Source organism: Micromesistius poutassou (assembly GCF_964030765.1).
Source record: "Micromesistius poutassou genome assembly, chromosome: 20".
NCBI lineage: Eukaryota > Metazoa > Chordata > Actinopteri > Gadiformes > Gadidae > Micromesistius > Micromesistius poutassou.
The window spans coordinates 4,825,255-4,842,110 of NC_140290.1; the positions used below are offsets into that span (position 1 = coordinate 4,825,255).

At 44.1% G+C, this 16,856-nt stretch overlaps 3 protein-coding genes across 3 annotated transcripts; 2 read left to right on the plus strand and 1 right to left on the minus strand.

Moving 5' to 3' along the window:
- Positions 1 to 281: 281 nt before the first annotated feature.
- On the plus strand, positions 282 to 4,853 carry lrrc71 (leucine rich repeat containing 71; the record flags this gene model as incomplete). The annotated part of the gene is made up of 16 exons (XM_084484994.1): positions 282 to 468; positions 602 to 634; positions 717 to 851; positions 1,082 to 1,189; positions 1,321 to 1,396; positions 1,486 to 1,560; positions 1,823 to 1,891; positions 2,109 to 2,268; positions 2,357 to 2,440; positions 2,592 to 2,666; positions 2,958 to 3,065; positions 3,416 to 3,482; positions 3,573 to 3,641; positions 4,157 to 4,321; positions 4,485 to 4,576; positions 4,734 to 4,853. The coding sequence occupies exons 1-16, from the start codon at positions 381 to 383 to the stop codon at positions 4,851 to 4,853; spliced, it is 1,524 nt and encodes a 507-aa protein (XP_084341120.1). The 5' UTR covers positions 282 to 380.
- Positions 4,854 to 5,440: 587 nt separating this feature from the next.
- rps27.1 (ribosomal protein S27 isoform 1) lies at positions 5,441 to 7,119 on the plus strand. Its single transcript, XM_084484672.1, has 4 exons — positions 5,441 to 5,491; positions 6,136 to 6,244; positions 6,376 to 6,486; positions 6,847 to 7,119. The coding sequence occupies exons 1-4, from the start codon at positions 5,486 to 5,488 to the stop codon at positions 6,873 to 6,875; spliced, it is 255 nt and encodes an 84-aa protein (XP_084340798.1). The 5' UTR covers positions 5,441 to 5,485; the 3' UTR covers positions 6,876 to 7,119.
- Positions 7,120 to 7,605: 486 nt separating this feature from the next.
- LOC311365297 (small conductance calcium-activated potassium channel protein 1-like) lies at positions 7,606 to 12,504 on the minus strand (the record flags this gene model as incomplete). The annotated part of the gene is made up of 9 exons (XM_084484814.1): positions 7,606 to 7,842; positions 7,976 to 8,045; positions 8,258 to 8,385; positions 8,560 to 8,670; positions 8,834 to 8,975; positions 9,266 to 9,387; positions 10,265 to 10,543; positions 10,982 to 11,077; positions 11,548 to 12,504. 9 exons carry the CDS (start codon positions 12,502 to 12,504, stop codon positions 7,606 to 7,608), a joined length of 2,142 nt encoding a protein of 713 aa, XP_084340940.1.
- Positions 12,505 to 16,856: the final 4,352 nt, after the last annotated feature.

Below are 16,856 nucleotides of genomic sequence, written 5' to 3' on the forward strand. Positions count from 1 at the left end.
TGAGGAGTTGTTTAATTAAATAGAAAAATTATAATAATAGAAAACTGAAGTTCAAACGCTTCATTCTCACTTTCGCGAGAAGTAGGTACCTCCGTCATCTTTACTTTTCAATTCTCCATCTACTGTAAGTCAATTTAGGTAGGTGCTTTTGACGGATCGGAACGGATTTTCACAACAGTATAAATTAAAAGGATATAGCTATTATGTACAACATCAATTGTTCCTTCGATTTTAGTTTGTCTTCCTTATTTATCGGGAGACGCGGACGGTTCCCCGTGTAGCGGTGCGGTCCCCATAGCAACTGTCCTGTCAACAGTACGTCGGGAGGCTCTCAGACGACATTTGTGATTTTGTTCAAACTCACATAGTCCGACGCAGCAATGTCTAAAAAACGTCCAGAGAAACCCAAAGACAGGTCAGAAAAGGCGAACGCTGTAGTGGAAGACCATCCGCCGACTATAATCACAAGTATACGTTCATATCCATACCATAAGTTAGACCTCATGTCCTCCGTTTCTATGTTTTGCTCTTTCACTGTATTTCTAATGTGGCGCTTATGCCCCCATTGCTCCAATTTGACTGTTTGTTTTTATTCTAATAGGAGTGAATGAAAAATGTGCTAATCAGGCTATTGGTGAGTAGCTATTGTCAATAAGATTCCCATCAAACTGATGACGAGTTCTCGCCTAAATGTGCATGATTGTGTCTTATTATAGAGGACTACCAGTGCTCTGGCAACCTTCACGTTGATCTCCAGGAACTGTGCCTTCTCCTGGGCATGAAGGAGATTCCAGTTGTTACTCACAGACCCCCAGCATCCTCAATCTCAGCTACAGATGGAGAGAACTTCGGTAAACACGATGACCAATAGCGACATAAAGACACACAGATAACATGTGTATCATCATGTGTATGTATTCCCAGAAGCAACACCGATTTGTTTTTGATTATCGTGCAATTCTTAAAATACATTTAATTCCCGTTTTAGCTGTATGTTTCCATCACTGTGAGTGACAGTATGTCAACATACTTTCGATTTTTTTTTTTCATTCATTTACTTTCTGATCTTATTCTTGCTCAGACCACTACAACTCAGAGGCGGGAAATCAACAGTTGTACTCCAAGCCTTGCATCCAAGTGGTCTTAGAGAATGAAGAACCCCTAAATCTCAAGAGCATTAAGATATGTGGTAAAGAGTAATGTACATTATACTATACTATACTATTTATATACACACACACACACACACACACACACACACACACACACATATATATATATATATATATTTATATTTATAAATAATGATTTGATATCCAGGTTGGAAGGTAGATATGTTGGTGGCCCGGGTGCTTTGCAAGATTCTTCCTTCTTTGAGCAACCTGCTTAGCCTTCAGTAAGTGTTAAGGAGTCCTTAGAGACAAGTTCCGTTCTTATAGGCGAGGCTTATCTTTGCATGTAAACATTTGAATCTTTGTGTTTCAGCTTGTGGCAAACCCGACTGTCAGATAAAATGGTAATTTCGCTCAGCAACACGTTCCCTCTGTGTTCCAACCTGAGGTGAATCTATCATGGTTCTCATATATGTCTTATTAGTAAGGCTTTTCCTACTATAGTTGATTCTGGGATTATAGCATTGCATGATTTTAGATTTTATTATTTTCTAAAGTAGTTTGATGATAAGAAATTGTATTGACCTTGTTGGTTTTGTGTCTGTTCTACATTTGGAAAGTAAAAAACTAAATATATTTTCTAAATATGTTGCATGTTGTAGTATTTCACTATCTTCATCTATCACACTATTCTTCATCATCTGTGTTAGGACTGTCATACTGGAGGGCAATCCTCTTCCAGAACAAAGTTACCACCTGCTAATGTCTAAAGATAGCACGTGAGTGGATATTGAAGATAGATATTGAACAATATATTTATAAACATACTTATAATGAACCTTTTATGATGTCATATAATTTCATACAGACAAATACACACACACACACACACACACACACACACACACACACACACACACAACAGGTTGGATCTATATTTGTTGTATACAGTCTTGTCTTAAACTTATAATAACACCTCTCATTCTCTCATCCAAGCCTCACTCACCTGTCGCTTAGAAACAACCGCATCGGAGATGAGGGAGCTCGCCTGATTGGCTCGGCTCTCTCAACGACCACATCGGCCAATAGGAACCTTATAATTCTCAACCTGGCATTCAACTCTATTGGTGATGCAGGTGTCGCCCACATAGCCCAGGTACACGGCCAAGTTCCCCATCTCCATTTCCCTGTGTGGCTACAATCTGTGTCAGGGACAGTCATGGTCCCCCTGTGTGATCTCTTAGGGCCTGCGTTTGAATCGGGGCCTGCTCTGTCTCTCTCTCGGCGACAACAAGATAGGCGACACAGGGGCGGCTCACTTGGCCAAAGTGAGTCCTCCCTCAGACCCGTATGACATGGTCCTTTCAAAGTAATGGAGCAGATTGCACAGCTATAAAGAGTTGATGATTGGGTGGCTTGTGATATCGGACGGTGGTGGGCGAGCTTCTAATTCTCTTTTTATTGTTGATCACCGGTCAGGTGCTAGGTCCGTTTGCTCTAACCCACGAGGAGATTGTGGAGCGGAGACGTCAGCTGCTGGGCCGAGAACAGAATGTAAGTGTGCAGGGGGAGATTTTCTTACCTTGAAGACCCTTAACTCTTTCTGATTCACTCAGACAGTGAAATATAGACACGCATCAATTAATCTCTCATCTCTTACATTTGATTATTGTGATTTATTATATTTGTAAAAAGATACATGTTTGCAGAGGTGTAATAGAGCGCAAATGATTGTGTCTTATGCCTGTCCAAGTCCAAGCATTTCATGCCTGTGCACAATGCACTGAGATGCATTTATTTTTACTGTGTGTGTGTGTGTGTGTGTGTGTGTGTGTGTGTGTGCAGTCATTAGTGCCATCTCCTTTTGTAGAGAGCTCTCTGGCTACACACAGCAGCTCCTCCCTGAACACCAACCTCAACAAATCAATGAGCAGAAGCAATGTAAAAAGAAAGGTAAGAAATTAATAGTTTTGTTTACAGGTTGTTCATTGATTTCTTTCATTGATACTATGCTAGGGTTGTTTAATTACTCACCAGGCTACATCTAATCGTTGTCATTGATTGATTAAGCTATTATTGCATACAAGTAGATTATCAAGTTTAAAGAGTCCAAATTGATCCAAACAGAGACTTTGCTCTGTTTGATGAGCAACCCTGAAAAGATCAAGTATTTCTGAAGCGATAAGCAGCCAGAGAGAGAGAGAAAAAGATCTTCTGCAGATCAAGTAATCATGCTCTTGCTGTTTGTTCTTAAGGATGTTTCTCAGTGAAGGTTTATAACAAGTCTCCCTCCTTGTTCAAAGGAACCACTTAGAAAAGAGGAAAAAACAGCTGTGACCAAGAAAGACGATCCCAAACTGATCAAGAAAGGTAAACATTTCTCTCATATTCTCCTGCTATTGCAGTCGTTTCGTTAGAACAGGAATTATCGATGAAAGCTGTTGCTCTGATCATTCCCAGCCTCTGAACTCAAGGTGCAACGTGGGAAAGCAGGCAAGTCTGGAGCCAAAGACAAAAACCCATCAGTTTGTGATCCAGAGGTAGGCTTTTATAACATTTGCTTACCCACAAAATCCACAGCCCCGACTCTTATACCAACATTATTTTGTACTATTGATGTGGTCCTCTTACATTGAAACTAATGAGGGTTTTTTTCCGGCAGGATATGCCAAGTGGTGCACTAAATGAGGTTTGTTACCAGGGAATACTTGTGTACAATCTAAGTGATAGGGAAAGTATTTGTTTGGACCACAGCTCTGTATGTGCTGCCACAATAAAGGTGGCTATTCCTCAAGTGATGGTAGATTGTATAAATAAATCTGCTTCTATTTATTATATGTTATATATTAATATATAAAACCAATATATGCATACCTATCATCAGAATCATATTGTTGTTCCATTGTGGAATTAAATGGTTTTAAATTGACCCATAGTATTATGTATGGTATTATCTATCTTGACGGTGCTGTACTTTATTGTATACTAAACATACTAAATAGTGCATGCATGTATTCCATCGTCAGATTGTTTTCGAATTTTAGATGGCAGCAAATCACAAATGTGGTGGTTGGTTGCGTGTGCATTTCAACTGCTTGACCACCAGGTAGAGCCGGTAGAGAGCCCCCTGCTGGAGATATCAGTGCAGTGCAGGGACGGCCAAGTCCTGCTGTCTGGAAACACTGCTCTCTGTTACTTACACCTGTCAGGTAGGCCTAACTGTCACGGAGCATCAGAGGGTTTCCTTCTCCATTTTAGTTTCTCGTTTAAAACTCTACTTTCTATGTCTCTATATCTCCCAACTATGTTAGCTGATGTTTAACAACAAAATAGATACATCTAATAACATCTAATAATATTTTCCCTGATCAGGAAACCAGATATCGGAGCAGTCGCTTCCGTTTTTCCTGTCATCTCTGCAGAAGCAGCCCAAGGGAGTGGGGCTCAGACGACTTAGCCTTCAGGTGGGACTCAAAAACACTCCTCACTCGCGTCGTTTTGACCATTAACTGTGGATAATCATAGAGCACATGTTCTTAGTGTCTCAGTGTTAATGTAGTTATGTCCATAAGTGTGTAGATATTGACAGAAGTATAATCAACCTACTCCTTAAACTCCCAGAGAAACCGTTTCTGTCCAGACTTTGAAGACTTTGTGAAGATCCAGGAGCTAATGGCCCTGCGAGATCCACTCAACAAAACTACTGCCTCACAGCCGGAGCAGGAGGGCCAGGGGGATTAGACTCATAGAAACAATATGAAATGGCTTACTCTACAGAGTATCCTAAGTAGTAATGTGATCCTGTGAATAATGTTTATTATTTTCATTAAATGTATATGGTTGCATATTTATGTATCCTTGTTTTAATCAAAGAAGACAACATTAAATAAAATACATTTAATATTTTTTGACAGTGGAAATATTCTTTAGAAGGTATGTGTATTGCTTGTATTTAAATATAAATGTTAAAGTAAAAAAAACGTGGGGGGACCGATTTGGGTAGATTCTTTATTGCACGAAACAGTAATTAGTCCGTATATTTATCCTTCTATTTAGTTGAGACCCGAGCTGCATTCAGAGTCGCATTTTCCAGTTTACTAACTCTCTTGACGCATAGCTTTAATTAGGAAAATAAACGTTGGGATTAGATTAACTAAACACAACAGCAATGAAAACATAATTTACATGGTTTATTTCAATTAATAAATATATACTTCACAGATGCCTCGGTTGGTTGTTTTCGACCTTACAAATATGGCGGCTACCGTTTTGAAATGTACTCATTTCCTGTCGGTTCTCCAAAGCGACTACGGATATGAAGCCCTGGCTTCCGGTAAAGCCTCCTTTCCGGCAGCGGCTATTTCCTCGCCAACATGCCAGTGAGTATGCGAGGGCCCGAGAAAATACATTTTAACCATATAGCAGAAAGTATTAAACCCGATACATACTTCCACTTTTACATAAGAAATGTGCGATCTTAATACTAGTACTTTTTGACGAGTGTGGTCAAAAATGGCCCCAAGAATTAAGCGAGTAGTGTATCACTTTAGAGCACACGGAGAGCGCGTTGTGATACAAGATGGCTGCCTACATAAGGCAAACATGGAGACTGGGTAGAAAAGCAATCGGTATATTTAGACTGAAATCCTTATTGAATGGTTGTAGCATTCACATCCGTTGATTTGAGATGCACATGACATGTTGGTAATTTAATTGATCACCGACCAATATGGTATTTCAAACATCGGAGCTACGCAGTGCTGTCATTTCTTTATATGCAGGCTACTAGTGCCATGTGTTCCAACATTCATGTTTTCCGAACATATTGTTCGGTCGATTGTGTACAATTATGACTTGTCCAAGTATCTCATTAAAACATTATATTATTAAACTATTAAATTTAAATTTACAAATTACAACCTGTACAGTAAAGCATCCACGTCATTACAGGATACCGTCGGTAGAAATGTACTTTGAGGCTCTGTACGTTTCCGTTAAATTCTAAATTCCTTTTATTTCCCAGCTCGCAAAAGACTTGCTGCACCCAACTCCCGAGGAGGAAAAGAGGAGGCACAAGAAGAAGCGTCTCGTTCAGAGTCCCAACTCTTACTTCATGGACGTGAAATGTCCAGGTAATTAAATTAACGGGTGATGTGATCATTATCTGAGAAAAGTGCCTTTTGATTTGTGTATTGTTTTTATTGATCAATAGCTATCGTCAGAGTTGACTGTGCCTAACGGTTTTTTTCTTTCCACCCTCCAGGATGCTATAAGATCACAACTGTCTTCAGCCATGCACAGACCGTTGTGTTGTGTGTAGGCTGCTCGACAGTCCTATGTCAACCCACTGGAGGCAAAGCACGTCTCACAGAGGGTAAGTGACTGGGCTTGCTTTATTTCCACTTGTATCACTTATTGTCATTCATCAATGGCCATCCCCATTAGATAATGTTTGGTGTTGAGGCTGCCGTTGCTGTAGACTTCCAGCCTCATTCCAGTGCAATATAGTTATGTTGTGTAAGGTTGAGACTGTTATTGGTTGTACAGTGGTAGTAGACTACGGTAGTCTGACTGACAAGATGTACTCACTCAGTCAATGTGTTTAGGAATACTGTCCTGCTGTCCGACCACTGTAGCTTAAATGGCATGCAATACCGATTGCTATACCTGCAGTATTCTTTTGTTTACTCATGCTGTGCTTCCAATAGTGACTGAACTCTGCTTTCTCTGTCAGGATGCTCATTCAGGAGGAAGCAGCACTAGGTGCTTTCACTGTCGCTGAGTGGGAGAGGTGGTGTTGGAGCGGTTAATGTCAGCGTCTTCTGGCCCAACATGGCAGGCGGTACTTCATTCAAGACCAAACAAATTGATCGTCATTCAGGATCAGCTTGGCTGAACTGACTGGGCAATACAGGATTTCACTGTGCTCATTGGGAGATCAGTTTATGCTGTACATGAACCTCCAACTCTGTCTCTCAATAAAAAATATTGTTTTGACTAAAGAAAATGCTGTTGCCCTTGCCTTACTTTTTACATATTGTGGCTTTCTTCAAAATATTTTAAAAGTGTTTATCCTATTATTACATAACTACATGGGCTATGTATATTAGTTATTATAATGATTCACATGAATGTTCTCTCTCCTCAGATAACTGATCTGTTTTTAAGGGCAGGCTGTCATAAACTAGGAATATCCAATGGATCAGGGGATTTCTTGGCACACTTTAATTGATGGGCTGTGCAAGAGGACTGCCAAGTAACTTGAGTTTTATTTTTAATTGTACGGCATTAGAGCTGCATTAAAATACATATCACATTTTTCTACAAAACCACTAGTTATTATAAACCTGTCACTACATTGTTTCAGCTCAAACAAGGATTATCTCTGGGGGGAAAATGTTGCATGTCCTGATTTGTGTTAACAAGGAGGAGGTGGATCCATGTCATTGAAACCTCCAGCCGGCCCTCCATCGTTGGCTCTCACGGTCTGGACCTATTGCGCTCCGTCGCCCCCGCTTGTGGCGGCGTTCTCTGCCTGGTTCTCCCTCTCCCACAACAGGTGGCGGATCGAGGAGTTCTGCGTGGACAGAGTGTTGGAGAGGAGAGGCATGAGGCTCCGGAAGCCCTCTCTCAGCTCCTCCACGTGCTTCTCCAGGCTGTTGACGTGCGTGTCCAGCTCTCCCCGGCAGCCCTGCACCTCCGTCAGCACGTCGTACATCACGCTCTGCATCTGCACAGCCGCCACCAGGCATTGGTGATGGTCATGGTAACAAGAGTTTGTACAAAACAATAGCGGGATTAGATTCTTAATGTGAAGGATGTAGAGAGGATGTTTTAGGATGTGTTTCACTCGCCTCTCCCACCTTGCTGAGATCCACAAGTGAGTTAGCTTGGTCGGCCAGCTTTCTCTTCTCCATTTTCACGCTGCGCAGACTACGCACAATGCAGGGAAAATATTGGGCAACACATGAATCGATAAAGCATCTTTTGTTTTGTCCCAAGAGGCAATCATCTTTTCCACACATTTCATATTTACACTGCACCCTATATCCACTGAATCTATAGTGTAATTTGGGAAAGCATTGGATAACCTGTAAAAGCATCATTCCTATAATGATAAAAGTGAGAAACGGCAGACATCTTACTGGTGGATGGCCAGCAGCAGCTTCCTCTGGTGCATGCGGACCCTGGTGTGGTCCTTCTCCCTCGACATCCTTGTGTGTTTGTAGATGAGCCAAGTCTCCCTCAACACGTTTGCCGCTGCAGATTTGATCTACATTCATTTAAATTACGAAGCATAATTATTGTGTTGGCATTCGTCTTGGCTGCAAACTATAATGTACTTTACAATGTACTCTGCAAATCTTGTACCTAATCAGTACAAAATAAATGTAATTAATTTATGTAAATAAAGTTGGAATGGAGCATTTATTATATGTACTGGGACCTCTTTGGAGATGTGGGAATCCATCATAAAATTGTGGACATGTTTTTCTGCTCGGGTCAGCTCCAGCTTCCTGGCAACCACGGCAACCACCAACACTGTGCAGCCAGCCCCCTGCAGTGATAAGATAAGACAGACAAAGAAACATGAAGGAGATCAGATGGTAGTACTGAAAACCATCCAGAAATTATCATTCATTTTCATTTGTCAAATGGTTTACTATAATGGGACACTTCTCTGCTGGGAGATTCAAAGTTAAGGTTGTGCTCCCTCCTACCATGATCCCTGTAAGCAGACAGATGCTGCGACCGCAGTAGGTGTGGGGCACCACATCTCCATAGCCAATGGACAGGAAAGTCACCGAGACCATCCACAGGGCCTCCATGTAGTTGCTGCTCAGGTCCCTGTAGTTGTGGTGTCTGTAGGGGAGGTGGACGTGACATGGTGCAAGAAAATTAACACTGAGCATCCGATTAAGATATTTAAGGTAAGAGTATAATAAGTATGAAAATAAACTAATCTGTGCTACAGTAGACAGGTGGTAGTGATATGGGGTATTAGAAATATAAAGATCTCTGTAAGTGTCTAGCTTATTAACAACTTCAAATGAATCAATCCCCAAAAAACTTTGATACTCTTTTAGGAATAAAAAAAAAAAATGAAACGTATGAATGGATGGACAAGGTCCTTTGAAGCACATTATGTGTACCTTTCACAAACGTGCAAACCCCACGCCGCCACGATCCACAGGGACACGCTGAAGATCATGAGCACGGTGCCCGGGTAGGTGGTCATCAGCGTCTTGCCCACAAAGCGGGTGTTGAAGTGGATCTGGGGAGGCCAGGCAGCGCATTGGGGCCTATGTTGTATAACTACACTTAAGCATGTAGCAGCATGATAATGCACAACACACGGATAGAGATGCAGAGGGCATTAGGGATCAGAGAGCCAGTGCCCTGAGCCACGGAGATTTTGTGTTTTGCGGAGAGGGAGAGAAAAGGTCGCCTTGGTCCCTCTCTAAAATAGCCACACCACTAAGGGAGCGGATTAGTGGGGAGGTTATTAAAACGGGAGATTGAAACCGTGAAGGAGGAAAGGAGAACGGCAAAGGCGTGCTACTCCGGAACAAAATGGCAAAGTCACAGAACTGTTGGACTTGTGTGTATTGGTACAGTTTAACCCCCTGAGGCTGAGTTGACTGAATGACATATCACATGCATTGCAGTTGTTTAATACAAACTCATGATTCAGCCAAGTTATTGTCAAATCTTTTTTTTATCATAGATTCTTTTTGGTTGATTGACAATAATTGTATCTTCATGTCACATAGATACATTTGCGTGCTGTGGTGTTAAATCACCAAGTAAATGTTTTTTTGTCTCTGCCCATACATTGAGCAGATTCTATTTAGATTATTTGCAGTTCTGGGTGGGAGCTTACTGGTTGGTGCTAACTGACCAATCCAGATGTTAACTTCAAATACTGGGAGGAGGGGTAGGGACTTTTACTGTCTCAACCAATTACTCTTATGCAGTCCTGCTGGCATAGAACCATAACATGGGACTCCAGTAAACATGGGACTCCAGTAAAAATGGGACTCCAGTAAACATGGGACTCCAGTAAACATGGGACTCCAGAATGAGGGGCATGACAGAGGAAGGGAGAGGGAGTGAGAGAGAGAGAGGCATCGACTCCAGCGACCTCTTACCTTGTTCAGAGCGCCGATGCTGCGCGAGGCGGTGTCTGTAAAGAGGCGGCTGTGGAGCATCATGGCCCGGCCCAGCAGGTAGAGTCTGAGGAACATGGGCAGAGCCAGCATGATCTCCAGCTCTGTCTCGGGGCTGGGTGCGACCTTCTGGGCGTAGGCCAGCATGCCCATGGGGTACGGGTGGATGGCCACCGCAATGAGCTCCAGCGCCATCAGGGTGACCCGCTCCATCGTCATGGGGATGCGCCAGTCCTCTGCGCCGTTGTCGTGCATGTAGAGCTGTAAATGATGGGATGGTGTTTCTTATGGTCGAGTGCGCGGGAGGCTTTTCAGAGTTGTAATGCTAGTGGTGCAACTGGGAGTTGGTGTTTCAGTTCAATGGCCCCTTGTTAGTATTAAAAAATATGTGAGATATTCTTTGATAAGTAACATTTTACCAGCAAGTAAAACATTTCCCCCTCAGTTGCTTGTAAAATCATACAGGGCTTTCCAGATAAGGGGAATAAGGGCGCCATGTGATTCTTGCTGCTTGCTAAGTATGGCACTGTGTGATCCTAATTTGACGTTTACATTTAAAAAGATTGCTTATCCTGGACGTAGTCATTCATCAACTTCCATGAGCCTTGAATGATTGATTCAATGTCTTGAAGAGGTGACTAGCAGACCGCTGAGAACGACGACGTTAGAGGATCGTTAAGAGGAGGAGTCTTTCAGTACCTGCACCTCACAGCAGTGATAGGCCACGATCAGGCCCACCAGGAGCACGGTGGACACACTGATCACCGACTTCAGCGCTATGGAGTAGATTGAACTCTGTGGGTGACACATACACACACACACACAAACACACACACACACACACACGCGCCCAAAAACACACATGCACAAAAACACACACACACACACACACACACACACACACACACACACACACACACACACACACACACACACATGCACGCATAAACACATACACATGTATGCAACACATACATGCACATGCACGCAAGGGCACACACACACAAGCGCATGCACACACACGTACACACCCACACACACCCAGTAAGTGCTGGATGTTTACCATGACAAAGCATAATCTCCATTACATTGTATAGAGTTAATCCAGTTGGTTGATTTAATGAACATGACACTAATCCATGTGAAATTGTTTAGCCATCCTTCCAGGTTTGTGGTCAAATATATATATTTTACACTTAGACCTTGTTGTTGTAACCTTGTAATCCTCTCCCTTCTCTTTTTTTGTCAGCTCGGCAACCACTGACCTTACTGTAGATACTCCAGGACAGCTCCGTCTCCATCACCATGACGACCACCCCGAAGATCCCCACAGCCAGGGCACAGTCGTTGAGCCGCTGCCTCCTCTCGAACAGAGCCCTGCGGCGCACCAGCCTCCAGCCGATGCTGTGCGTCTTCCAGTACTGGTCGTCCTTAGTGTCCGCCTTGGACTCCTCGGGCCCCGGGCTGGGGGCCGGGCTGGGGCCGGGGCACTCCGCTCCGGGCAGCGGGCCGCGCTGGTCCTCCCCCCCCTCCACGGTGTAGATCAGGGACTCCTCCTCCTCCTCCTCCTCGTCCACGTCGTCTCTGGCGGTGATGATGATCTCCGGAACCGTGCGGCGGTCGCGCATCTCCACGGCAACGTCCGGCGTCGGGTGGGTGTGGTGGCGTTCCCCCGTGGCGCCCCAGCCCACGGTGGTCTCCCTGGCCTCCGGGTGGGACCGGCAGGTCACCCGGTAAGGGGACCCGCGGTGGGGGGTCCCCGGCCCGCCCCTGTAAGAGGAGGCGGGGGATGGGGGTGCGGTGGTCTTTTCCTGGTGCGGTCGGTGACCCTCCGGCTTCTTGGCTCTGTTCTTCTGCTGGCTCTCCTTGGGTCCGGCGTTCTGCCGCACGGGGGGCTGCTTCTTCTGGCCCTTCCGGTTGCCGCGGCCGTCCTTGCCCTTGCCCGCTTTGTCCCGCTTCCAGGGGGGAAAGGGCATGGTGGAGGAGGAGGAGCGGGAGGGGGAGGAGGAGACGTAGAGGTGGCCGTTGTACACGGGCACGGTGGCCGCGGCCTGCGCCCGGTCCGTCCAGACCACCGGATCCCCCCGGCCCGCCTGGTGGTGCACCGCAGGGTGGAGTCCGCACTGGGGGGGACAGCCGGGGGGGGCCGGAGGTCTGGGCGGGAGGAGGGGCCGATGATCCTCCGCCTCGTTGCCGGCCACCGCCGACGTGCTCATCTCCATGGCGATGGCGTCAGCTTACAGACCCGATCGCAGAGCCCCTCGGCCAATCACAGTCGGTTTGAGTTAATGATGAGTGAAGGAGATGGGGTGAGAGACGCGAGGAAAGTGGCCCGGTGCTGAAAGTAGGCCAGCGGAGTTAAGTAGACGGGCGAAGCATGGGGACATCTGCACATCAAGTAGCCCCCCTAAGGTCTGTAGATCAGCTCCACAATCAGACACCTCCTTATTCTTCTGCTTTCCCTATATTTGGGGAAACCTGAGGAAATCCTACAGAGAGGAATCCAGTGAAAAAATTTTTTTTGTTAGGTTCAGAGATGAAATCATATGCAAAAAATAATAAAGGTGGCTCGCGTACACCAGCTACAGTATCAGTACCTCCAATAAGTGATGAGCAACCTTTTTTAACTCTGAAAAACGCCTGCCGAATCACAAACAACACGTACTTGCTGGTTATTTCTTCAAAACAACACTGAATAATTCATATTTTTCCAAATCTTACCCTCTGAGAACTTCATTAAAGTAAGTCTCTGGTGGAGTCCGTCGGCCCGAAGACTTGTACTCTTTAGTTCTTTACTTAATGGTTAATTCCCCAAGCTTCCTCGTCGTAAATCGCCTTCATTGCTCCTGGGTGTCATCTGTCTGAGCTGCCAAAGATGAACCGTCGTGAAATGAAATTATGTATGAGCTTCTCTCCAAAAAAAACCCAAAAAGCAGCGACTCTAGCAGCGATTTGACCGAGCGACTGACCTTGATGACCACAATGTCAGCGTGTCTTGTCCTCTCACTAATATTCCATCACTCTGGTCGGTCGGTTTTACACAAACAACCCAAGCAATCCATTACTAGCTCTCATGTCAGCGACCTCCTCCCTTGGATTTAAGTATAGGTTATGAACCCTCACCTCATATTACAGCACGTAAATCACGGTTCATCCATATCCTCCCCACTCAAAGCCATTTCTACTATCTATCGTTGACTACCGCCTGTCAACAGAATGCCCGCCAGAATGCCTTCTTTAAAGCCCAGAGCTTAACCACTGGAATGACTTCAAGTTCACTGCTACAGCTGTTAAGGGGACCAGGCAAACTGTATATTTGTGTGTGTGTGTGTGTGTGTGTGTGTGTGTGTGTGTGTTTGTGGGTATGTATGTGTCATCTGCCTGATTTTTTCAGAAGCTATTGGTAGATGTACACCCTGTGTGTGTGTGTGTGTGTGGTGTGTGTGTGTGTGTGTGTGTGTGTGTGTGTGTGTGCGTGCGTCCCAGATCCTTACTATCTGTGCATGTGGTTGCATGTGTATGTTTGTCTGCCTGTCTAATCCCTTCCGTTTGTGAGTCTGTGTGTGTTTCGGCTTTTGTGTCTGATTCTTTGTCTTTCTTTTTATTCATGCACAATCTCAAATATTTGGTTATTTTTATTTTACCACGGTCAAACTCAAAGTGCCTGTTCTTTTCTTCGTTCAGAATCTTCAGGAGACAATGGACCCACTATCAATTCATACGATTACCTTACGAGATTAATCACATCTAGGGGGAAGATATCCCATACTTATGGGCTTATGAAATATCAAATATGTCGCTGCCTTTAGCCCTTAACAATATGCATGGAGTGGGTGGGGTATTAAGGCATTAAAGTCATAACAATGACATTCACCCTCATCTGTCTAAATCCGCGTGACAGATGGGGAGAAACTGAGCTCTGTCCAACCACTGGGACCCGGGGAGGAGAGGAGGAGCCCATTACATAACCTGTATTTAATCTATATCCCACCGTGTGTTCCTATTTCAAGAGGTAAACTAAGGAAATTAAGGTTGACTCAGTTGAGGGGTTACATGGCAGGGATCTTATCTCTTCTTATGTGATCGTTGACCTACCTTAACTAGCGAGCAGCCATGTACCCACTTGCTAAGCAGTAGTTGCTAGTACTTTGAGACACAGACCCGTAATTCCTGGAGGAGTTTTTAAATAAAAAACACAAAGTCAATATACTTTATTGTTGTCCATACTAAATAGATTGGATGGGGGCCACGTTGAGTATCTTTAAGACCTTTAGTTAACTTCCCACTGGAGAGAATAAAGACACACACAACCCTAGTTCAAATGTGTGAATCATTTGTTAATTCAACAGCTTGCTGCGAGATCAGCCAAGCGAGGCAGGGTTTACAACCTGGCTTGCAGCCTCAGGGACCTGCGTGTGAAATATCAGGTGAGGCTCTGGGCTGCATGGAGTTCACATCCTCAGGTACAAGTGAGGACGAGCTCCCTGTAGTAGCTCGTAACAGTTTCAAGATGATGGTACTGGTCTACAAGGCGGTCAATGGAACTGCCCCTGCCTACCTCAGAGTGTTGGTCAGACCACACACCCCAGCTCAAGCTCTCCGCTCAACTACTTCAGCTGGACGTCTGGTACCGCCATCGCTAGTAGCAAGTAAAAGTCGATCATCAAAGTCATAAGTCTTCTCTGTTTTGGCACCACAGTGGTGGAACGAACCTGCCGATGTCAGGACTGCAAAGTCGCTCACCAGCTTCTGCAAAAAACTCAAGACTCACCTGTTCAGAGTTCTCCTAGACTCTGCATAGCCACCCCCTCCCAACCCTCTTACTTGTTGTATGTTGTACGTCCTCGCACTTAATGTACGCACTTATTGTGTGTCGGTTATAGTACTTGGTTGTGTAGCATCTTATCCTAGCTATCTTTGTTGCATACGGGGAATGGGTTAACCTAGCGATTGTTAGTGCTTTGCATTTGGTTCTATGAACATCCTTACTGTACCGACAGCGATATATTGTTTCACCTTCTTCTGACAAATGTACTTATTCTAAGTCGCTTTGGATAAAAGCGTCTGCTAAATGGCATAAATGTAAATGTAAAATGTGTGTGTGTGTGTGTGTGTGTGTGTTTGTATCTGTTTGTGTGGCTGTGTGTGTGTTTTTTTGTGTCTGAGGGTCTGAGAGCGCATATAAGTGTGTGTTTGTGTGCGAGCACGCATATGCATGTGTGAGTGTGTGTGTGCACGTGTATGCATGTGTGTGTAGTGTGTGCGAGCAAGTTTGCATTTGTGTCTGTGTGTGACTGGGTGTGCGTATGTGTTTGTGTGTGTGTTTGTGGGTAAGTGATCCTTCAGCAAAGCCCCCTGCAATTCAAATCACAATAAGCAATAATATATAGGTGCATAGTTTTTAGAATGCACAGATTAGTCAAATATACACTCATTACAATGTATACAATGTATATTTGTAAATGTATTTTAAAATAATGAAATATTGATCAATTTCAGGTAGGCGGTACACACTTAAACGACCCCAAATGGCAACCACCCCCCACCCCCAACACACACACACACACACACACACACACACACACACACACACACACACACACACACACACACACACACACACACACACACTAGAAACTAAATCGATTCCAGCACTAGCCATTGTAATACCCAGCCATAGTTCAGCCTTTAATATGATAAAGATTCCCCATCCACTGAATACAAAGCTACGAGCTACTTGGGCGTAGTGGATGTCTCAGATAAGTGGATGGCTATCGATAGCCCCCTATTAGGCGGAGGGGACACGTCAGCGTGGGAGATTGCCTAATCCAATCCCAGAGTAATTAAAAGCACCCGGCGCTGCAGCGGACTGACAGATGCGATGTCCAAAGCACGGTTCAGAGAGAGAGAGCGAGAGAGAGCGAGAGAGAGATTTAACTGGCCGGATGTTGGAGAAAAGAACGTAACGAAGACACAAATGTCAAACATTCTGCACAACTGTTTGCTGTGAGAAGTTAGGTAGTCAAACAATTATCCTGGTGCTATTTCTATCAGAAAATGATAGGCACCTTAGCAACCTCAAACTTATCTTCTACTCTCTATTCATAATGTTATTTAGTCATCTGTCGTTATAAAAAAAGGTTATCTATATGCTTATCAACCTCATTGATTTGCATTGTGTTTTTGTCGTTGTCATTGTAGTTGAGGCTACGTAACAGAAGTCTACATGTACCTCTACATGTACCTGTCTATAATGTTTGGCCTATTTTTATTTTTTGCATCTCTTTTGGCAATCTACTTATTATACTCTATTATTGTGTACATATATGGCTTATATTTAGGTGGTTTGTTTTATTATTTGAAAAACAAAAACACAATCTCCTTTGAATTATGAGTAGGACTATTGTGTTTACTTTAGGGGCATTAGAGCCTAATGCCCTGTCTGGGATTAAGCAATTTAATTTCGTATGGTCTTAACTGAAAAGCTGCAGTTTGAAGAACCACCGCCAGAGGGCACCCACGAACCTGGTTTATATCTCTTATCTGTAATTGCATGAGGCATTATGCTTTCTCT

What these genes read in the sequence shown, in the direction of transcription:
- rps27.1 (XM_084484672.1), top strand. An exon ending in CATGGACGTGAAATGTCCAG is followed by an intron (nt 6,245 to 6,375) that starts GTAATTAAATTA and finishes TCCACCCTCCAG; the next exon opens with GATGCTATAAGATCACAACT. An exon ending in CAAAGCACGTCTCACAGAGG is followed by an intron (nt 6,487 to 6,846) that starts GTAAGTGACTGG and finishes TTTCTCTGTCAG; the next exon opens with GATGCTCATTCAGGAGGAAG.